Here is a 17493-nt window from a genome sequence, read left to right as displayed (position 1 = left end):
CCTTCCCTAATCGGATGAGACCGATGACCTCGCTGTTTGGTCTCTTCCCCCAAACAACCCAACACCTAAACACACACTCCCATGGCCATGGTGGTTGGCTTTCCGTTATATTACTCATACTTATTGCACCCTCCAGGAATTTCCTTTATTGCTATAAATCTCAACCATAAAATTAGTGAATTAGCTCACAGGCTATAACAATTTTCCTCAAGTACTGAAGCAGCAAAACATTGAATTGGTGACCATTTTGACTTAACTATGAAGCAGTATCATTCTTTCCTCCTAAATGAAATTTCATTCATACTCTCCAAATTGGTACAGAGCTTATTTTTGTGTGTTTTACATTTTCTGAAATGCACTTTTTTTTAGTTTAGCGAATTTTGTTTTGCCTGCTCATCACATGTGCTCCTCAGTACATCACCAAAAAGAAATGCATTCAATGAGTATAATTTAATTTTACTGAATAGAAATGAGTTTGTTAGGATTATTATGTAAAATAAGGGAAAGGCAACTACTTGCCTATAGAGGAGCAATACATGAGGCACAGAAACACACAACAGAAAACAGCATTAACACTGGCTTTCAAGCACTAGCTCACTTTCTAGCAGTGGTACACCCATTGACACAGTGACCCACTCATTCACACATTCCCATGGCCACAGCAAGAATATTTATTGATATTGGATTATTTAAAGCAGTTGTCTGAACTGACAGATGTGGTAGGTAAGTATGCAAGGAGGGGGTAGTGGGAAACAGGCAAGTGTTTTGGCAGATGAGTTCATGGTCGCACAAGTAGGCAAAAAGAGTGCAGAGGATCCTACAAAAAGAGATGTAGGGAGAAGAGGTGGGGTTTGGGGGTGCAAAGGGGAGTAAGATAAGATGAAAAGGGGAAAAGGAGGGGATAGGGGTTGAAAAGGAGAGGGAGAGGGCAGTGCATTATCTACCTGGAGAAGGAGTGGTCTGGTCAGGAGAGATTAGGGAAAAGACAAGGTTCGGCAGTGAAAATAGATTAGTGGAGGTTTTTGTCAGGGGGATTGCAGGAGCACAAGATGTATTGGAGAACCAATTACCATCTCGGAAGTTCAGAGAAAGCAGTTTTGGAAGGGAGTCTCCAAATGGCCTGTGCAGTGAAGCAGGTGTTGAAGTGTGAATTTGTGTTGCGCCACATGTTTGACAACTGGATGGTGAAGGGATGGGTAAGGATATTCTGTAAGTTGGGTTGGAAGTAGAACGCTACTTTGGGGAATGTGGGTAGGATTTTGGGTAGGATATGCAACATTCTCTGGACACAATGAGAGGTAGTTGAAACCCTAGTAAAGCATGTGGTTGAACTTTTTGAGGCCAGGGTGATCAGAGGAGTGCTAGTTGATGGTTGGTTAACTGGTTTACTGATGTCACAGGAGAAGGCGGCATGGGTGACTTGTTTATGGGTGAGCTGGATATGATATGGTCTGTCAGAAAATATTCTGGAAAGGTTATTGCTATATTTTGACGAGTCCTGCTTTCCACTGCAGATGTGGCATCCACAGATGATGAGGCTGTAAGCGGAGTCTTTTTAATGTAGAATGGGTGACAACTGTCAAAGTGGAGGTTATGAGAAATTTATCTTCTTTTGTAGATGTCCTGTAAACAATTTTTTTAAGTTTCTTTTGTATCGTACCATCATTTCCTGCCACCTTTCGCTCCTTCATATCTCAAATGGCTTCCTACACCTAATCTTGCATTGAATCTGGAATGTAATTATTTTTATTGTTAACTATTTGTGTTTATGTTTCATCTTGTGAGCTACACAGGCATTTAAGGAAATCATCAAATGCTTTTACAGTATTCCTCCATTGTTAGTTATTGTGCTACCCCCTCTTACTGGATGAGATTTGATAAATTTGTAACACAAGAATCTATTTGTTTTCTTTATTCTCATGTCACTCTTAAACATTTCTGCCCTGAAATTTTGATTATTGCTTCTCACATTGTCTGAAATAAATTTATGAATAATTTTATTTCATTCATCAAATTCTGAGATGTTGCTATCATTGTCTATGCAAAACTTGCACTTTCTCTTTGATAGTTGCCTTCATAGACACACACAAGAAGGAAGACAGGCCAAGAGGGGATACATGCCTCCACCCCCCCCCCCCCTCCACCCCACCCCCCCACCACCCCCTTGGAATCTGGAGTACAGAGCTTTTATTCATTAGAATTCTCTTACACCATGGAAAACCATCAGTTCTCCGAAATATAATAAGTTTTTTCAGTTTTTTGTATGAGTTATAAAATTTAGTTTCTGTGGTATGGTACATCTCAAAGTTTCCCAGTTCATTTATATCAAAACGACAATTTCATATACTTGTCCCTACCCCATGGAAAAATATCTGCGGATACCCTTAGTTCCTTCCTTTATTTGAGCCATATATTCTTCTTCCATTTCTTTACCTGCAACATCTTTTGCTATTTGTGTCAATACCTTTGTAAACAAATTACCTATCTTTCTGCTGTTGATATAATCATCTGCTGCATTTAATTTGTTCTGATATATCTCTTTATTCTTAAATAAATTCTCATAATCTACTTATCTTGTTTCCTTTCCATCCATTTTTACTCTGGATCTTATGAATCTAGTATGACTCCAGATTTTAAAATGAATCAGAACTGTCCAAACCCAACATATTTCTTCATTGTTTCATAAAACTGTAATTTTTTTTTTTTTTTAGTTTCATTTGGTCCTTGCAAGTTCATTTTCTGTTTGTTCTATAACTTTTGTCCCGACATTAAAGTGAACCAACATTATTTTGTCATGGAATCACTGGCAGAAATCTGGAGTTGAAATAGAAAGAATAAGACTGCCACTAAGAAAGATAATGAAATAGTTATAAAAACATGAAACAGAATCTTGTATACATTACAGAGAGACGAAATAATAGTGAAAAATTTTAACTGAACAAGAACCAAAACGAAATGGGTTAGACAGAGGGAAAGTCTCTAGAAATGTGTTGTCTAAATGGAGAGATTGCAAAGCAACAGAATATTTTATAGTATCATATAACAGAGGAATTTAGGGGCCCAGAACAAGTAATGTGAAGGAAAAAGTAGTTTCACTTCTGTTCTAGACAACATTCCAGATAATCTAGCTCTCAAACATGACATGCAGTTCTGTGTCAGTATTTGATTCCAGCAGAGCTCTTTTGTTGAAGAAAACAGCCTCACCCCCCCCCCCCCCCCCCCCCAACCCCCTCTGCTTATTGCTTCATTTACCTTGTGTACTCATGCTTCTGAAATAGCGGAGTTGTTTTCAGTTTAATTTTCATCTTTGTTTAGTTTGTGATTAACCCCAAAATTCTGTACTCCCCAGATGGGATTGCTCTGCCAGTAAAAGCTGCGCACTGACTTGGGAATGATAAGCTCGTGATTCCCAAGATGTAGATTGGTCAACACCAGCTCTGAACAAGAGAATTCTCAGCTGTGAGAGATTTTTAAAATTCTCATTTATTTATTTTTAAGTACAGCCTTAACATAAACCCAGTAGTTGGCATCTATGATGTAACACTCCATCACACTATCAGTTGTAAGATGATGGTGGTAAAATGTAAAATTGAATGTTGTGATCAGGACTATGCATATAGAAAGGTAACTTACTTCCAGAAATCTACCAGTAAATACTGCATGGTATCATAGTTATTGGGATAGCTGCAGAAATCATTTTAAATAAAATGGCAGAACTTGTCTAAAAAGTCACTGTTTTGCTGCACAACTATGCCCAATCACTTAACAGCAGTTACGCATTGTTGAGCATCATATGGGAAGTACTGAACTGACAATATTGTCCCTAACCTTCTACTGCAACCTGACACTCATTAGCTAGAGCCATGACACTTTCCTAGAAAGAAACTATGTCAGTTGCTTCTTGTCTTTGCCTGTCCCTACCTCTTCAAATCTCCTTGCTGGCACTAGGAAGGCTATATTTCTGCATGGATCTGAACCATTGTTTAGCCATGTTGAATACTATATTAGGACACCAAATGTTCATGAAATTTGTTGGACAAATAAATTATAATGGAGTATCTGGTATTGAAAATGTGTAAGAATGGCTTAACTATAATGATCAGTTAAAAATAAAATTTTTCTTGAGAGGCTCCATTCTTGTTTGAATGTTTCAGTTGTTTCTCTCAGGTGTCCATTTTTATTTTGTCAGACCAGTCATTACTTTAGGTAAATTTACTGTTATGTCACTATATACCTGATACAGATTTTTTTCTGTTTCCTAACAGACGGAGTACAAGTACTGTTATGACCTGGTGCTACATTATGTTCTACACTATCTAAACAAGGACATGAAGGAGAAAAAGTGAGAATGTGAGCAGGAGAAGCTCTGGTTCGTGGAATTCGGGCGTGGCTCTGCACTGCCACCATCATCGCCTGACAACTCACCGACATGGGGTGGAGGTGGTGCAGGAAGTGAGACAGATGGTGGTGTGAGCAAGGATCGCTGGTCGTGTTGTTCGTGTCGACAGGTGGTGTCACCGTGCTGTGCCGAGACAAATGGAGCACGTGCCCGAGACCGCACCCCACAGCACAAATCGGCGGCTTCGACACCGTTGACTCCACAGCCGCCACAACTGCCACTGCTTCCCCCACAACCTCCACCTGCTCAAAGTGCCTCAGGTCCTGTGCCTTTTCCAGTGGCATGGCCTCGCTACTCTGGTAGTGTTGTGGCGGGTACGTGTAATCTCGCCGGTTATGATCTGTTCTCACCCTGGGATGACCATCCACCGCCTAATGCCACTGTATCGGTACCAGTCCCCAACCCAGCTCCTCCCCATGTTCCTATCCCTACCCCTGCTCCTGCCAAACCAGCACCACCAGCAATGAAGCCGCCACAACCACCTCCGTTGCCGACTCCACCACTGCCGGATAAAAAAAAAGATCTTCCAAGTTACTTTTTCTATGGCCCACAGCGCAACAAGCCACGTGGTTACCGGGTTAATGGTGGTTCAGGTGTCTCCTCTGCTGGTGGTGTAATAAGATATGCCAGACGCAGTCTAGCTTCCGTCACCGAGCCAGCTGCACAGGCGTTCTCAGCACCCGCAGCTCCTGCAAGTGGCCCTCGCTGGCGTGCAGATGCTGCTGTAGTGGGTTACGGTGGTAGTGCTGGACGTGTCAGTGAGGCAGTGGCTATCCCACCACCCTTGCGTGGCAGGGGTCGTTACTGGAAACGGGGTCATAACCGTGCAGCAGCAGGCCGTGCAGGCATCTTCTGTAAGGCTGGCATATGTGTTGCCAGTGTCAGTCTACCTGATTACCGAGAGAGGGTGCCGTGCACGTACGATGCTTGTCGTGCTGCTGCTGCTTGCACTGGTAATGTCAGCTCACGTGATCTACAGACAGGTGTCACCCCAAATGGCACACGTATACGTGTTCAGGTGGAGATCAATGCCCGGCCTGAGGATTACCACCGTGAGGTCTTGGCTGCACCCACTGAGGCATTTCCAGTCAGTGATGCCATGGCTGCAGCTGAAGACCGGGCAGTTCGCAGAAGACGCAGCCCAGGCTTCTCCCGCCGCGAAGGCAGCAGTTGTGCTACAGACGCCCTTCCTGCTATCCATAAATTGGCAGTCAGTGGTGGTGGGAAGGAAGGCGGTTCCAAAGAGCTCAGTAGCAGTTCAGGTGTGACAGGGAAGTCTCCCAGCAAAAGAGGTCGTAGTTTTTCTGCTCCTGGTGGTGGCAGCAAGCCATCTACTGGTGGTGAAGAGGAAACTGCAATCTCCACTGCTGCAGGAAGCAGCAGTATTGGTGAATCTGTTGTTGCAGCTGCTGCTGCTGCTGCAAAAGACCTGCCATACATTGATAGTGTCTCCAGTGAGAATGATGTTGTGTTTGCCGGTGAAGTAAGTGAGCGCACACTGGCTGGAGATTCGGACAGCATGCCTGAGGATGAGGATGAGATGGGTGATGAAGAGGGTGAAGAAGAAGAAGATGAGGAGGAGCAAGAAGAAGAGGAGGACGTAGAAGATGAAGATGTAACTGCTGGCAGTAGATACTCAGTGTGTGCAGAAGACAATCAGGAGTGGCCTTTTGATACAGTGGCAGCAGCACAGCGAACATACAGTGAGCAGTATCTGGATGGTGCAGTGGAGCACTTCCCTGGCACTTACAAAAGTGCGGAATGTGTCCGGTATATTTATACTGATGGTAGTGGTAGCCTTGTTGCCCCTTCCCTGTTCCCTGATGAGCCATCTAGCTCAGTCAGTGATGAGAGTGAGTGTACACAATGTTACAGTGACCATCCTATCCGTGAGTTCACGAGAGAAGCACGTCCTGTTACTAAAGCACGTTCTGAAGGTGGCATTGTCATGGCTGCCGGATCACTGCCACTGGCTGGTTACTGTGCAGAATGTGATGAGCTAGTAGTACTGCCTGCTCCACTCACACCGAGGGTGCATCGTGGTGATATTGGAAGCAGCAAAGGCCTGCTGCTGACTGATGATGATGTTGATGATTTTGAGCTGGATGATGATGATGAGGAGGAGGAGGAAGAGGGCACTGAAAAAGAAAAAAATGGCAATGTTAAGGGTGAGGTCAGAAATAATGATGGCAGTGATGTCACCAGAACTGCTCCTGAGAAAACAATCAATGATGCTGATGTCAAAATTCAAAATGCATCTGTTGCCACTCCAAAACCTGTTCCATCTGACATCAGTGGAGCAAACAAAGTAGAATGGGTACGATGCCTTGAAGATCGTGATAAGGTTTCTGATAGTAGACGGGGTGACTTGGAAATGAAAGTTGTGGGTGATGCCATTGTCATTTCAGCTGCAAGACTGACTGGTGGCCGCCAGAACTCTAACGAATCAGGAGCCTCTGTTGCTGACAGGACAGCTTCAACTTCAGTAAGTGGGAGTCAGGAAGGAACACCATCTTATAAAGCACCAAAAATAAGTGGGACTGGAATTGCAAGAACAACTTCACCAAGAACACAGAGTGGAGATGGTGTTCAGAATGGTGAGTCTCTTATTGTTGCAGGAAGAGCTTCTAGACCACGAACTCTTGAAGGACTCCAGTGCTTTACTAGTAACAGTGGACCTAGAGGAGTCTCAGGTATGGTTGGAACAAGGACTACTTCAGAAGTTGCTCACAATTGCGAGTTGCCTTGCAGTGACACTATTGCTCGCAATAGTGATCTGCGTTACAGGGAACAAATGAATTGCTTTCCATTCTGACAGTGGATTTTTCTTTTTTCTCGTGTTTCCTCTTGTGTGGTGTGCCTGGACAGAATTGCTCTGCCTGACCTTCAGACATTTGAAGCGACAGTCTGACTGTATGCATGGAGACATTTTCCGAATGAATAGCGTACTAAGTCTGTTACTTCAACAAATCACGAGATTCCTTTGGCAGATATTGTATTAAATGTGAAAGTATGATATGTGTGTCACAGAGATCATATAAAGATTGATGGTTGTGACTTTGGATTCGCTGTCTTGATATTGACAGAACATTTCATTACAGGTTTCTGTGCACAAACGATTTTTTAAAGTGCATTTTGAGCATGAATTTTGTGGATGGTGAAATATATATTCGTGTGCCAGTGAAACTGTTTAAAGTTGCGCAAGACAGTACTATATGATTTTTACAAACATTACTGACTCAAATCATTTTAAGAGGTAATTTTTTTTATTCTGTGCAAAATATTTGTCATGACTCAGTGAATGTTTGTAGCAGCATTTTGAAAATTTGGTTTCTTGGAAAACAAAAAATATGTTGTGTGTTGAGGAGTGTGAAACTTGTAAGGAATGAAGTGGTACTCTCTTTTCAGAGCAAATTCCAAATTCTAATCATTCTTCTGCCAGCATCTTGCATCAGTTTGTTCATATTTAAAAAAACTAATTTTCAGGTATAAAAACAAAAAACTACAAAAGGAAAAATCAGTTATGTTAGATTCATAATGAAGAACTGTTGTTAAGTACAGGTGTTGAAAATAATAAATCCGCAAGAGGTGAATGATGTGTCTGTGCTGTTAGTGCCTTTCCTGTTTTCATTCTGCCATTTAAATCTTGCACATGCCCTAAACCAATTAAGGGACTGCTTTGAATGCAAAAGGGTGAACTGCTAAGTGACTCTTCAGAGCAGTTATAGACAGCACGTCTGGTAGAATAATGCAATGAGGACCAGCCGTTACACTTAAGTGATTAGCCAGCAATTTTGTGGGGTGTAGGTTTCCTTTATATGTCATTGTGAAGAAGTACTACTATCACTTGTTTTTCCTTAATCTTATTTACACTGGTTCTAGTTATATGTTTGAACTGAACTTGAGTGTAAAATGTGTCTGACCAACTTCCACATTTTAAATTCCTTGAAATAGCGTATTTTAATATTAACTAGAAATAAATATTGGTATATTTTTACGTAAAAATGACAGTAAATGGATGTGACATTTTTTCATCACATCCTCCAACGTTGACTTGAAATATAATACATTGTAATTATAATCTATTTTTAATATACATAGCCATCTTCAAGAATTATATTTCAGTACTTTATTAAACATCTATACATGGAATGTTGTTAATGACACTAAAAAAATGAGAGAATCTTACAGCTTTGAAGGAATATATGAGCTGAAAAATGTGGTCTAATGACATTTGCAAATTTTGCTGTGAAGACAGTTATATATATATATCAACACATTCAGTACTTGGAAGATTGTGTTTTAACTAAAGATGCACTTAATCTGTTAAACTTTTTATTGCATACATGACCTGATCTTTTACCATAAAAACGTATGTTGTTTCTCTTTGCATCAGTCATAATGTATGTAGAAGGAACACACTTCTTGTTGGTGATTGCATCACATATGACATGTGTATGTTTAGGAGAAAATATCTGTCAATTTCATACTGGGATGCCATTTTCTACTACTTGATATTGTCCTGATCGACATAAATCCAAATTTAGGTGTGTCAACAAAATCAAATTTGTATTTGCTTCCTTATGTTTTACAATTCATTTCAAACATAAACACATAGGTATATGAATCTCAGAATTTTTTTGTATGACCACTGGAATAAGTACAAAGGTAAATATAACCAGTTAAACTATGTGACAGGAATGTGAGTAAATGTATGTGCATTCACATGTTGTTATGTACTGTTAAAATACAAAACTACAAATGCTGCTGCTTTTGTGGGTAGATGATATTGTTTCAATAATTTCCTATAATATATAAAAGATAAAGTGAAATAATAATACTGTTAAATATTTAAATATATTTCAGATTGAGAAAATATTCTCATTTCAAAAATTACATTTATTCCATATTTAAATGTTGATATTTGACTGCATTACTGCATGCTAAATGTAATATAATTTGAGGCATTGTAATAATGTGTAGCCTGTTGCATGTTCCAATAATACTGCTGCATATTACTTTTAAGTTTCACTGTGGAATTTGCTGTATATTTCTTGTATTGTGCATTGTGTTCCAATTTGTGGAATCACAGTGGTGCGAATCTGAGACGGAATTGGCAGTGTATTTAAATTCTTATACCAAAAGTGGTGTGACTCAACTCTGTCATTGTAAGCATAATTTCTTTCTACAACAATACTTTTTTGTTATCAAATTGCTAATCTTCTAAATAAAAAGGTTAAACACTGGCAGAGCATTAATAATAATAAACACTACTGTGATTTTGAGAATGAAATGGTGATAAGGCAGAGTCATGTATGTGTATTCAATTGGCTTCCTGAGGCTTTGGCAATGTGAAGCTACTGATTATATAGCTGGCAATGTATACAAGCCTTCAGTATATTGTTATTCTTAACAGCATCTAAAACAAACAAAATATGCAGCATAATCAAAGTCCACTCCTTAGGATGATGCTGACAGAAACAGGCTCTGTGAGAGAAGTAGATGGTGTATTAATTGAAGGTTGTGAGCCTTTTAGCCAGAAAATCCATATTTTTCCATTACTGGCACTGAACAAAAAGATAAATACATTTTTGGGCTTTTCTCATCTTTCTCCATTGGCAGATATTATTTACTTTACCAAATATGTCAATCAGGTGTTAAAAAAAAACACAATTTTATATACAAAACATCAAGTTTTCAGGGTCCAACAGTTTAATATATATGTCAGCTTAGCTTTAATGAATCACATGGTCAATATATCCCAGCAGATAGACAATCATATTTGTGCATAGTAACAAGAGTTAGAACTTGTGTCTCTTTGTTACAACACTCTTCACATGTCCATTTCTTTACATTCTCCATTCTCTACAGAACAAGTGGTAACTACATTTATTGTACCTACCTATGTGTTCTGTTTAAAGTGTTTTCAAATGCTTCCAGGATGAGTTAAAAACTTGTTAATGACGCTATTTTAATATTAGTACATTATTGTTACATAGCAAAGTATCCCTTTTGTCATTGCAGTAATAACGAAAAGCAGGAAAAATTCTACAGCATTATAATGGCAGAATTTGATTTTGTTTAATCAGCATGTGCCTCAGTTGTGCATTGGAACTATGAATGACCTGCCTTATACCAGAAGTATGTGCTCAGAATTAATGTCATCATTGTTCCAGAATGCCATGTGAGCCCCTGTAAGACACAAATCCATATATGATGCCATTTTCAGAAGTTTTCTTCTTCCTAAACTTGCAATTCTGTGTGTTTTTTGGAATTTTTATACCTTGTGATCCAAATGACTGAATTTAAATAAAATGTTAATGAGCAGGAAAAACTAAACCGTGTACAGAACCTCACAAATAAACGTTCTTTATGAGAACAACCACCTGTGATGCTGGTTAGAGTGCCAGAAGACTCAGTTTCCTACACATTGTTTGTTATGCCCTAAAAATGAATAAGCTTGAATAAATTATATTAGTAAAAAATTAATGAGTTTTTTGTGTGTCATGTGACTTATTTGCTATTCTACCCAACATTAAATTTATCTCCATGCAATATGAATGTGTTCTGAACTGATCTTACAAGAAAATGGATTAAGCACATCTTCCCAGTATCATATAGCACCTTCCTTGCCCAGACATTGCTGAGGATCCACTTTGGTCCATGATCTTTCCACTGCCATTGACAGTGCTCTGAACAGGAGCAAGGCATGACACGTCTTGCTCACCAGTGTCACAGATGTGCACCACATGTTTGAAGTCAGATCACCTGATGGGATGGGGAAACAAAAGCAACATAATGTCTGAGTGTAGCTCATATTATTTTGATAGTATGTGGGAGTGATCAGGTAAGACATTGTTCTGTTGCAGGTGCAGGTAATCTATGGGATTCTTTAGGTAAACAGATGAAGTATGTGACTTGAAAGCAGTTTCCTGTATAGTTCACCAGTAAAAGATGATAGGAGACATGTTAGGGACTCCATTGCATCATGTATGATCACACCCCAAATGAGAGTAACACTCTGCTTGCCTTAATGGTATCCTTTTTACAAATGGAATGCATCAAATTGTATGGTTTTCAGAGTCCTTGTACCCTGCCATTAGTGTGTACCAACAGTGTTCATCAGTCAGGTGACCTTTTTATATATTTGGTGTGAGTAATAGCATTATTGTGTCAACATTAGTATCTATTTTCTGTAGTGTGCAGTGAGCAGAGATACAAGTGTGAAAAAAAACCTCAAGTGGACATTAAGTGATTGAGTTCTTTCATTTTTTTAGTATATTTTTTGACAAAATTATAAGAGCATTGCACAGTTCTGAAATTGGTTTTGACGAGCCACAGTGGCTGAGTCAGTGGTCATGTTCAGACTAAGTACACAGCTGTAGCTGATTTCCTTTGTCTTGTGATTAATACTGGAACACAATTTTAACATCGGAACAGAAATCACCTTAAGCATGTGCCTTCAGTCTTAAGATGACCATCGGTTGGTTGAAACATTATAGCATTGCGATATGTTCCTGTGATTTCATTGCAGAAATATAAAAAATAAAATAAACATGATTGAGGTACAATGACGTCTGCACCCCCCATAGAGAGGAGGTTATTCTGGTTGGTTGGTTGGTTGGTTGATTTGGGGAGAGGGGACCAAACAAAAGGCCTTTGATCTCTTTGAATTAGGCAGGGATGGGGAAGGATTTCAGCCATGCCCTTTCAAAGGAATCATCCTGGCATTTGCCTGAAGCAATTTAGGGAAATCACAGAAAACCAGGATGGCTAGAAATGGGTTTGAACCATTGTCCTCGCTCGGTAGGTGATTATGAATGGTTTGGTTACTCACCTGTTATTGTTGAGTATCATTTAATTCCAGGTGATTTGCTACAGTTTAGCTGTGAGTCTGCTGTTACCGTCTACAGTAGCTGGTGCTTACTCCTACACTGACATGATGTTGCCCATGCTAGTTGGATTTAATGGTGACAATTGTAACTGAATTGAGGTGTTCAGAGAGAACTCTTGTCACAGAGGCACGTAAAAAGCTCAGCACCTGCACAACACTGGACAGTGTCTCATATGTTGAGCACCTATGGCCTGGCTTCAATTGAATGTATTGATATCTCTCACCTTACCCAACATGAACTCGACTTTTCCATGGAGTACCAGTACCAGGCTTAAACCATGTCAGTGGTGTGAAACACCCAACTATTCCCGCAGCTGAACCTGCTGGTCTGTTCTCTCTCGAACACAGCAGCTGTCTCATACTCAATTGCTCATGAGTGTATATTGCAAATGCCCAGATGAAATGATATGGGTGTGTAAATACAAAAGGAATTAATATGACAAGTTGCCCATACTACACAACAATGTGTCAGATGAAGGACAACATACAAATATTTATATATGTATATGTGGCAGTGACAGTTTTCCCACTAGTCAAGATACTTGTGGTAACATTGACATGGTCACATATTGAAAGCAGAGTCTGCGTGACCTTAGAGGATGAGTAATCCTTCTGTTGGGTGTGATCTGACTATTAATCTTGCCCACCCTGTCTTGACTGTTGTGCCAATGGACAGTAAATGGTCTGATGACGTCCTCACACGACACACAAAACTATACCATTTACTGTGTGACCTGAGTGTTTGCTCCATCAGAGCAGCTCTCTCTAAGTCATTTGCTTGTGAGTGTATTTTTTGCAAGTGTTATTATTCTTCATAAACCTGCAAAAAGTTTTCCAAGCGTCCTGATGACATATTCAAATAATAATGTATTTTCTTGTTGCATGTAATTTGTCATCATTGTTGCTAGAAAAAATGTATAGTCTCTTTTTGTGCAGAGTAACAACAATAATGTGGGTCACAGCATGGGATAAGTCTTTTGTGTTGCCAATACATAACTGAATTGTATGTCAGACAATGGAAAATCTGGGCTGGAATATCAACAATATGAAAACAATGTGTTGCTATTAACAGCATGGAGGAGACACTGAGTGGCAGACAGGTACATTGAAAAAAGGCTGCCCTTCATCAGATGTAGACAAGACAAGACAAAACCAAACAAGTCACACACACAGTATGCAGGGATTTAGTGGGGACAGAATAGTTGTCTGCTAGGTGCAGTGTCAGGAGGATGTGCAGGGGGTGTGGGGAGGGGTGAAGGGGAGATGGAAATGAGAGAAATGGAAACAAATATGCAGGTGAACTGTTGAATTGAAGATGTGTATAGGGCTGGAGAGGGGAACGGGAAGGGGATCAGTAGTTGGGGAAAAGGGGCTAGTGAAGACTGAGAACACGGGGTTTATGGGAACAAAGGATATGTTGAAGTGAGAGGTCCCAAATGTGAAATTCAAAAAATTGGGTGCTGGTGAGAGGAATCCAAATGGCACAGGCTCTGAAGGAGTCATTGAAGTCAAGAATATCGTGTTGAGGAGCATGGTAAGCTGGGAGTGGCTCAGCTGTCTCTGGCCATAATTTGGCAGTGGCCATTCATGTGGACAGACAGCTTGTCAGTGGTCATGCCCACATAAAGTGGGACAAAGTGATTGTAGCTAAGTTGGTAGATAACCTGGCTGCTTTCACACATAGCTCTGCTTTTAATGTGGTAGGAGATTCCAGTGACAGGACTGGAATAAGTGGTAGTATGAGGTTTTATGGGACAGATCTTGCATCTAGGTCTTTTGCAGTGATATGAGCCATAGGGCAGGGGTTGGGAGCAGGGGCGGAATAGGGATGGACAAGGGTGTGACATAGGGTGTGGCATAGGTGTGGGAACACTGGGAGCATATTTTTCATTTCAGGGCAACAGTGAGAGGTAGTCAAACTTTTGTGTAGAAAGTGGTTCAGTTGTTCCAGTCGTGGGTGGTACTGAGGCAATAAAGGTGAAGCACCTTTGTGGCCAGACAGTGGATATGTGGGGGATGGTGGATGACTGGGGAGACAAGGCAAGGGAGGTATGTTTTTGGACAAAGTACGGAGGCTTCAGTGGGACCCTTGGTATATTTGGAGAGGGACTGCTCATCACTATAGATATGAGGACCATGCGTGGCCAATCTGCCTGGAAGTGACTCCTTGTTATGGAATGAATGGCAGCTGTCAAAACTGGGGGTATTGCTGGCAGTTGGTAGGTTTGATATGGAGAGAGTTACTGATGTAGCCATCCTTAACATACAGGTCAACACTTAGGAAAAAAGAGGACTGGGCAGCAGAGGACCATGTGAAGTGAATGGCAGAGAAGTTGTGGTTCTGGAGTAAGGTGTATAGTGTGTCCTCATGATTGCTCCAGATCATAAAGAAATCTCAATGATTCTGAGCCAAGTGAGGGGTCTAAGATTTTAGGTAGTTGGAAAGGATTCTTCTATATTAGTTGGGAAAGATTCCTTTATATGGGCCATGAACTGATTGGCATTTGATGATTTCACCTCATGCACATTGCTGTACGATGAATTGTTTTGTAGGTGATGGTGTCAAAGGAGATGTTATGTGTATGATGATTTAGTTGTTCATGGTGATAAGGAAGAAGAATCTGTCAGGCATTGGGAAAGGTAATGTTCAGTGGTGACAAAGCCAGGGACATTAGGGATGTCAGTGCAGAGAGAGGAGTCACTGACACTAATGAGCAGGAAATGTGGAGAGTCAGTAGAAGGAATGGTTAGTGTCTTTTATATAGGAGAGAAGGTTACAGGTAAGAGGCTGAAGATATTGATCATCAAGTGCAGAGTTCTTAGTTCTTCCTCTGTGTGTGCATGAGGGGGGGGGGGGGGGGGGACAATGAAAGGGCACAATGCAGAATCTGGGTATTTTGTTTCTGTACTTTAAGGCATGTAGAAGGTAGGAGTATGGGGAGTGGTGGTGTTGAGGAGGGTGATAGATTCAGAAGGGAGTTTGTGGGATGGACCTAGGGATGTGGGAAGCAATGGGGGATCCTGTTGGTTTATGGTGTGGGGTGTCTGTGGCACGGGCATGTAGATGGATGTATCTGTCCCTCCACCAGGTAATGTCTGCAGTTCGTAAACACAGTGGTGGACCCTTTGTCGGCAGATAGGATTATAAGGCTGGGATAAGTTTTGAGGTGGTGTATTGTGTTTCTTTTTGTGGATGTGAATTTGGTATCTATGTTGAGGGATTTGGTGAATGATGGTGAGACAAGGTTAAGCAATTCTGAAAAGTTAACAGCACTGACTTGGGGAGGGGAGTGAGGATGCATAACATTTCAATGAAGGAGTAAATTGAGTAAGGCAGGGTTCATTATTGGTTTTGGCTTGAGTCTAATTAGTAGAGTTAGTGGCAAAAAAGTTTCCTCTGAAGTGATCAGGAGAAGGAGAGGTCTTTAACAAGCCCAGCATGATTGAATTTGTAGGCTGGGCAAAAGGTAAGGCCTTCAGAAAGGACTAACACTTCTCTGGGACTGAGGCTTTTGGAGAACAGGTTCATGATCATGTTATGGATCAGTTTAGACGTGAGTTCTGTAGGTATGCAGGAGGGAGTTTCAGCATGTGTGGCAAATGTAGTATTTTTGAAGGCAGGATTTTGTGGTTATGAGGGGATGTGTGAGAGGTTTAAGGAGGGCTCCTTTAGTGGTGGTGGATAATTGTAGTCCAGGTGGGAGAGGAAGACGAATGGATTGGACAGCTTTTTGAAGTGGCATTGTGTGAGCTCTAGTTTCTGGTGTGCCAAGGGTTTCAGTGTGGGAGGTGAGATGCAGGACATTGGGATTGCAGAGCTGGAGTGTTTTACAGAAGGAGTAGAGTCAGTGCAAGGAGGTTCGGTCCCGATTTGTATGGTTTTGCAGGATTTGATTGGTGAGGGCTATGGACTGGCAGGCTTTGCACAGCTAGAAGGCATTGTGGAAGGGGAGGATTCCATGAGCTTGGCAACAACACAGGAATATTCTGTATGATTGAGTTCTGGCTAGAGGTAAGGAAACTTTTCAGCATTTGTGCAGATGGTATGAGCAAATATTCGCTGTGGAGAGTAAAATATATGTGAAAATACATAAAATTACAAAAAATATCTGAAAATATCACAAAAACACAAATTAGATGAAATGTGGGGCCTGTCTGCCACTCAATGCCTCTGTGTGGTTGGTAGCTATCTATTTTTTCATATATAATTATTTATTTACTTTATTTATTTTAGAGTTCAATGCATCCTTGATATGTATATATCACTAGCATGTATAACATGTCAGATTATTATAGTAATAACAATATATGAATCATCATAAGCTCACAACTTGAATCATATGTAAATAGATATACAAAAAATGAGGTCCTAGTGTGCTCTGGTAATAAATCGGATAACTGTAGCTATAACAGTTGTGCTCTATGAGAAAAATCGCGACATAGCAGTGACTAGTGTAGTGAAATCAGGAGCGGGATGTAAAAATGTTGTATACACTAACTCTCGGATGAAATTAATGCAGGAAAATGACTTTATTGTCTGTATAACGGGCTAAAACGATGTGGCAAAAAATGAACCAGAGGTTTGTGTGAAAACAATGCACAATTTTCTACAAGCTAATAAATGCAGAAACACAGTAGTTGCCACACTGCCTAATAGGCAGGATGTAATTTATAGTTAGTGTGCAAGCAAAGAAATTCAGAAAACAAACATTAAAATAAGGAAACTGTGTTCTCAATATGCTAAGAGCGTTGTACAGGATATAAGAAAGCTGCATCAAATTCTGCACATGAAGCATATAATGCATTTGAACTATGAAGGGAAAAGGTTTTGTGATCATTTTAGTGAAATAATTAAAGAAAGACTTCTAAGGAATAGAACAATCTATCAGCTTCCTGTACATCTTCCAACAACAGCGAGTGGACTCAACCTGCTAGAGCAAGACAACCACCATCAAGAAGTGAGGATTTTTACTGACCACAGATGAAAACAGCACCTCCATAGTTCATCCCAGAAGTGTTCTTCAGATTAAAATGAAAGGAAGGCAGAGACAAATAAAGGTAAGTGATGAATCAGATATGACAAGCAGAAACCCCAAGTTTATAACTATCCATCAAAATGTGCAGTCATTGCAAAACAAAATCAATGAGCTAGAGGAATTACTATCACATCAATTAAAAGAAGTATCTGTAATTTGTTTTA

At 40.4% G+C, this 17493-nt stretch overlaps 1 protein-coding gene across 1 annotated transcript in view; it reads left to right on the top strand.

Moving 5' to 3' along the window:
* LOC124798363 (receptor-type tyrosine-protein phosphatase kappa) overlaps nucleotides 1-4386 on the top strand; it is a 689856-nt gene extending 685470 nt beyond the window's left edge. Inside the window, exon 15 of the mRNA XM_047261733.1 lies at nucleotides 4266-4386. Coding sequence (XP_047117689.1) covers nucleotides 4266-4346 — 81 coding nt within the window. The 3' untranslated portion in view covers nucleotides 4347-4386. The remainder of the gene's footprint in view (nucleotides 1-4265) is intronic.
* Nucleotides 4387-17493: the final 13107 nt, after the last annotated feature.

The sequence above is a fragment of the Schistocerca piceifrons genome, chromosome 5 (assembly GCF_021461385.2).
Source record: "Schistocerca piceifrons isolate TAMUIC-IGC-003096 chromosome 5, iqSchPice1.1, whole genome shotgun sequence".
NCBI classification, from domain to species: Eukaryota; Metazoa; Arthropoda; class Insecta; order Orthoptera; family Acrididae; genus Schistocerca; species Schistocerca piceifrons.
Note: the sequence above shows the minus strand (reverse complement) of the source record. Positions and strands in the feature narration are given on the sequence as shown.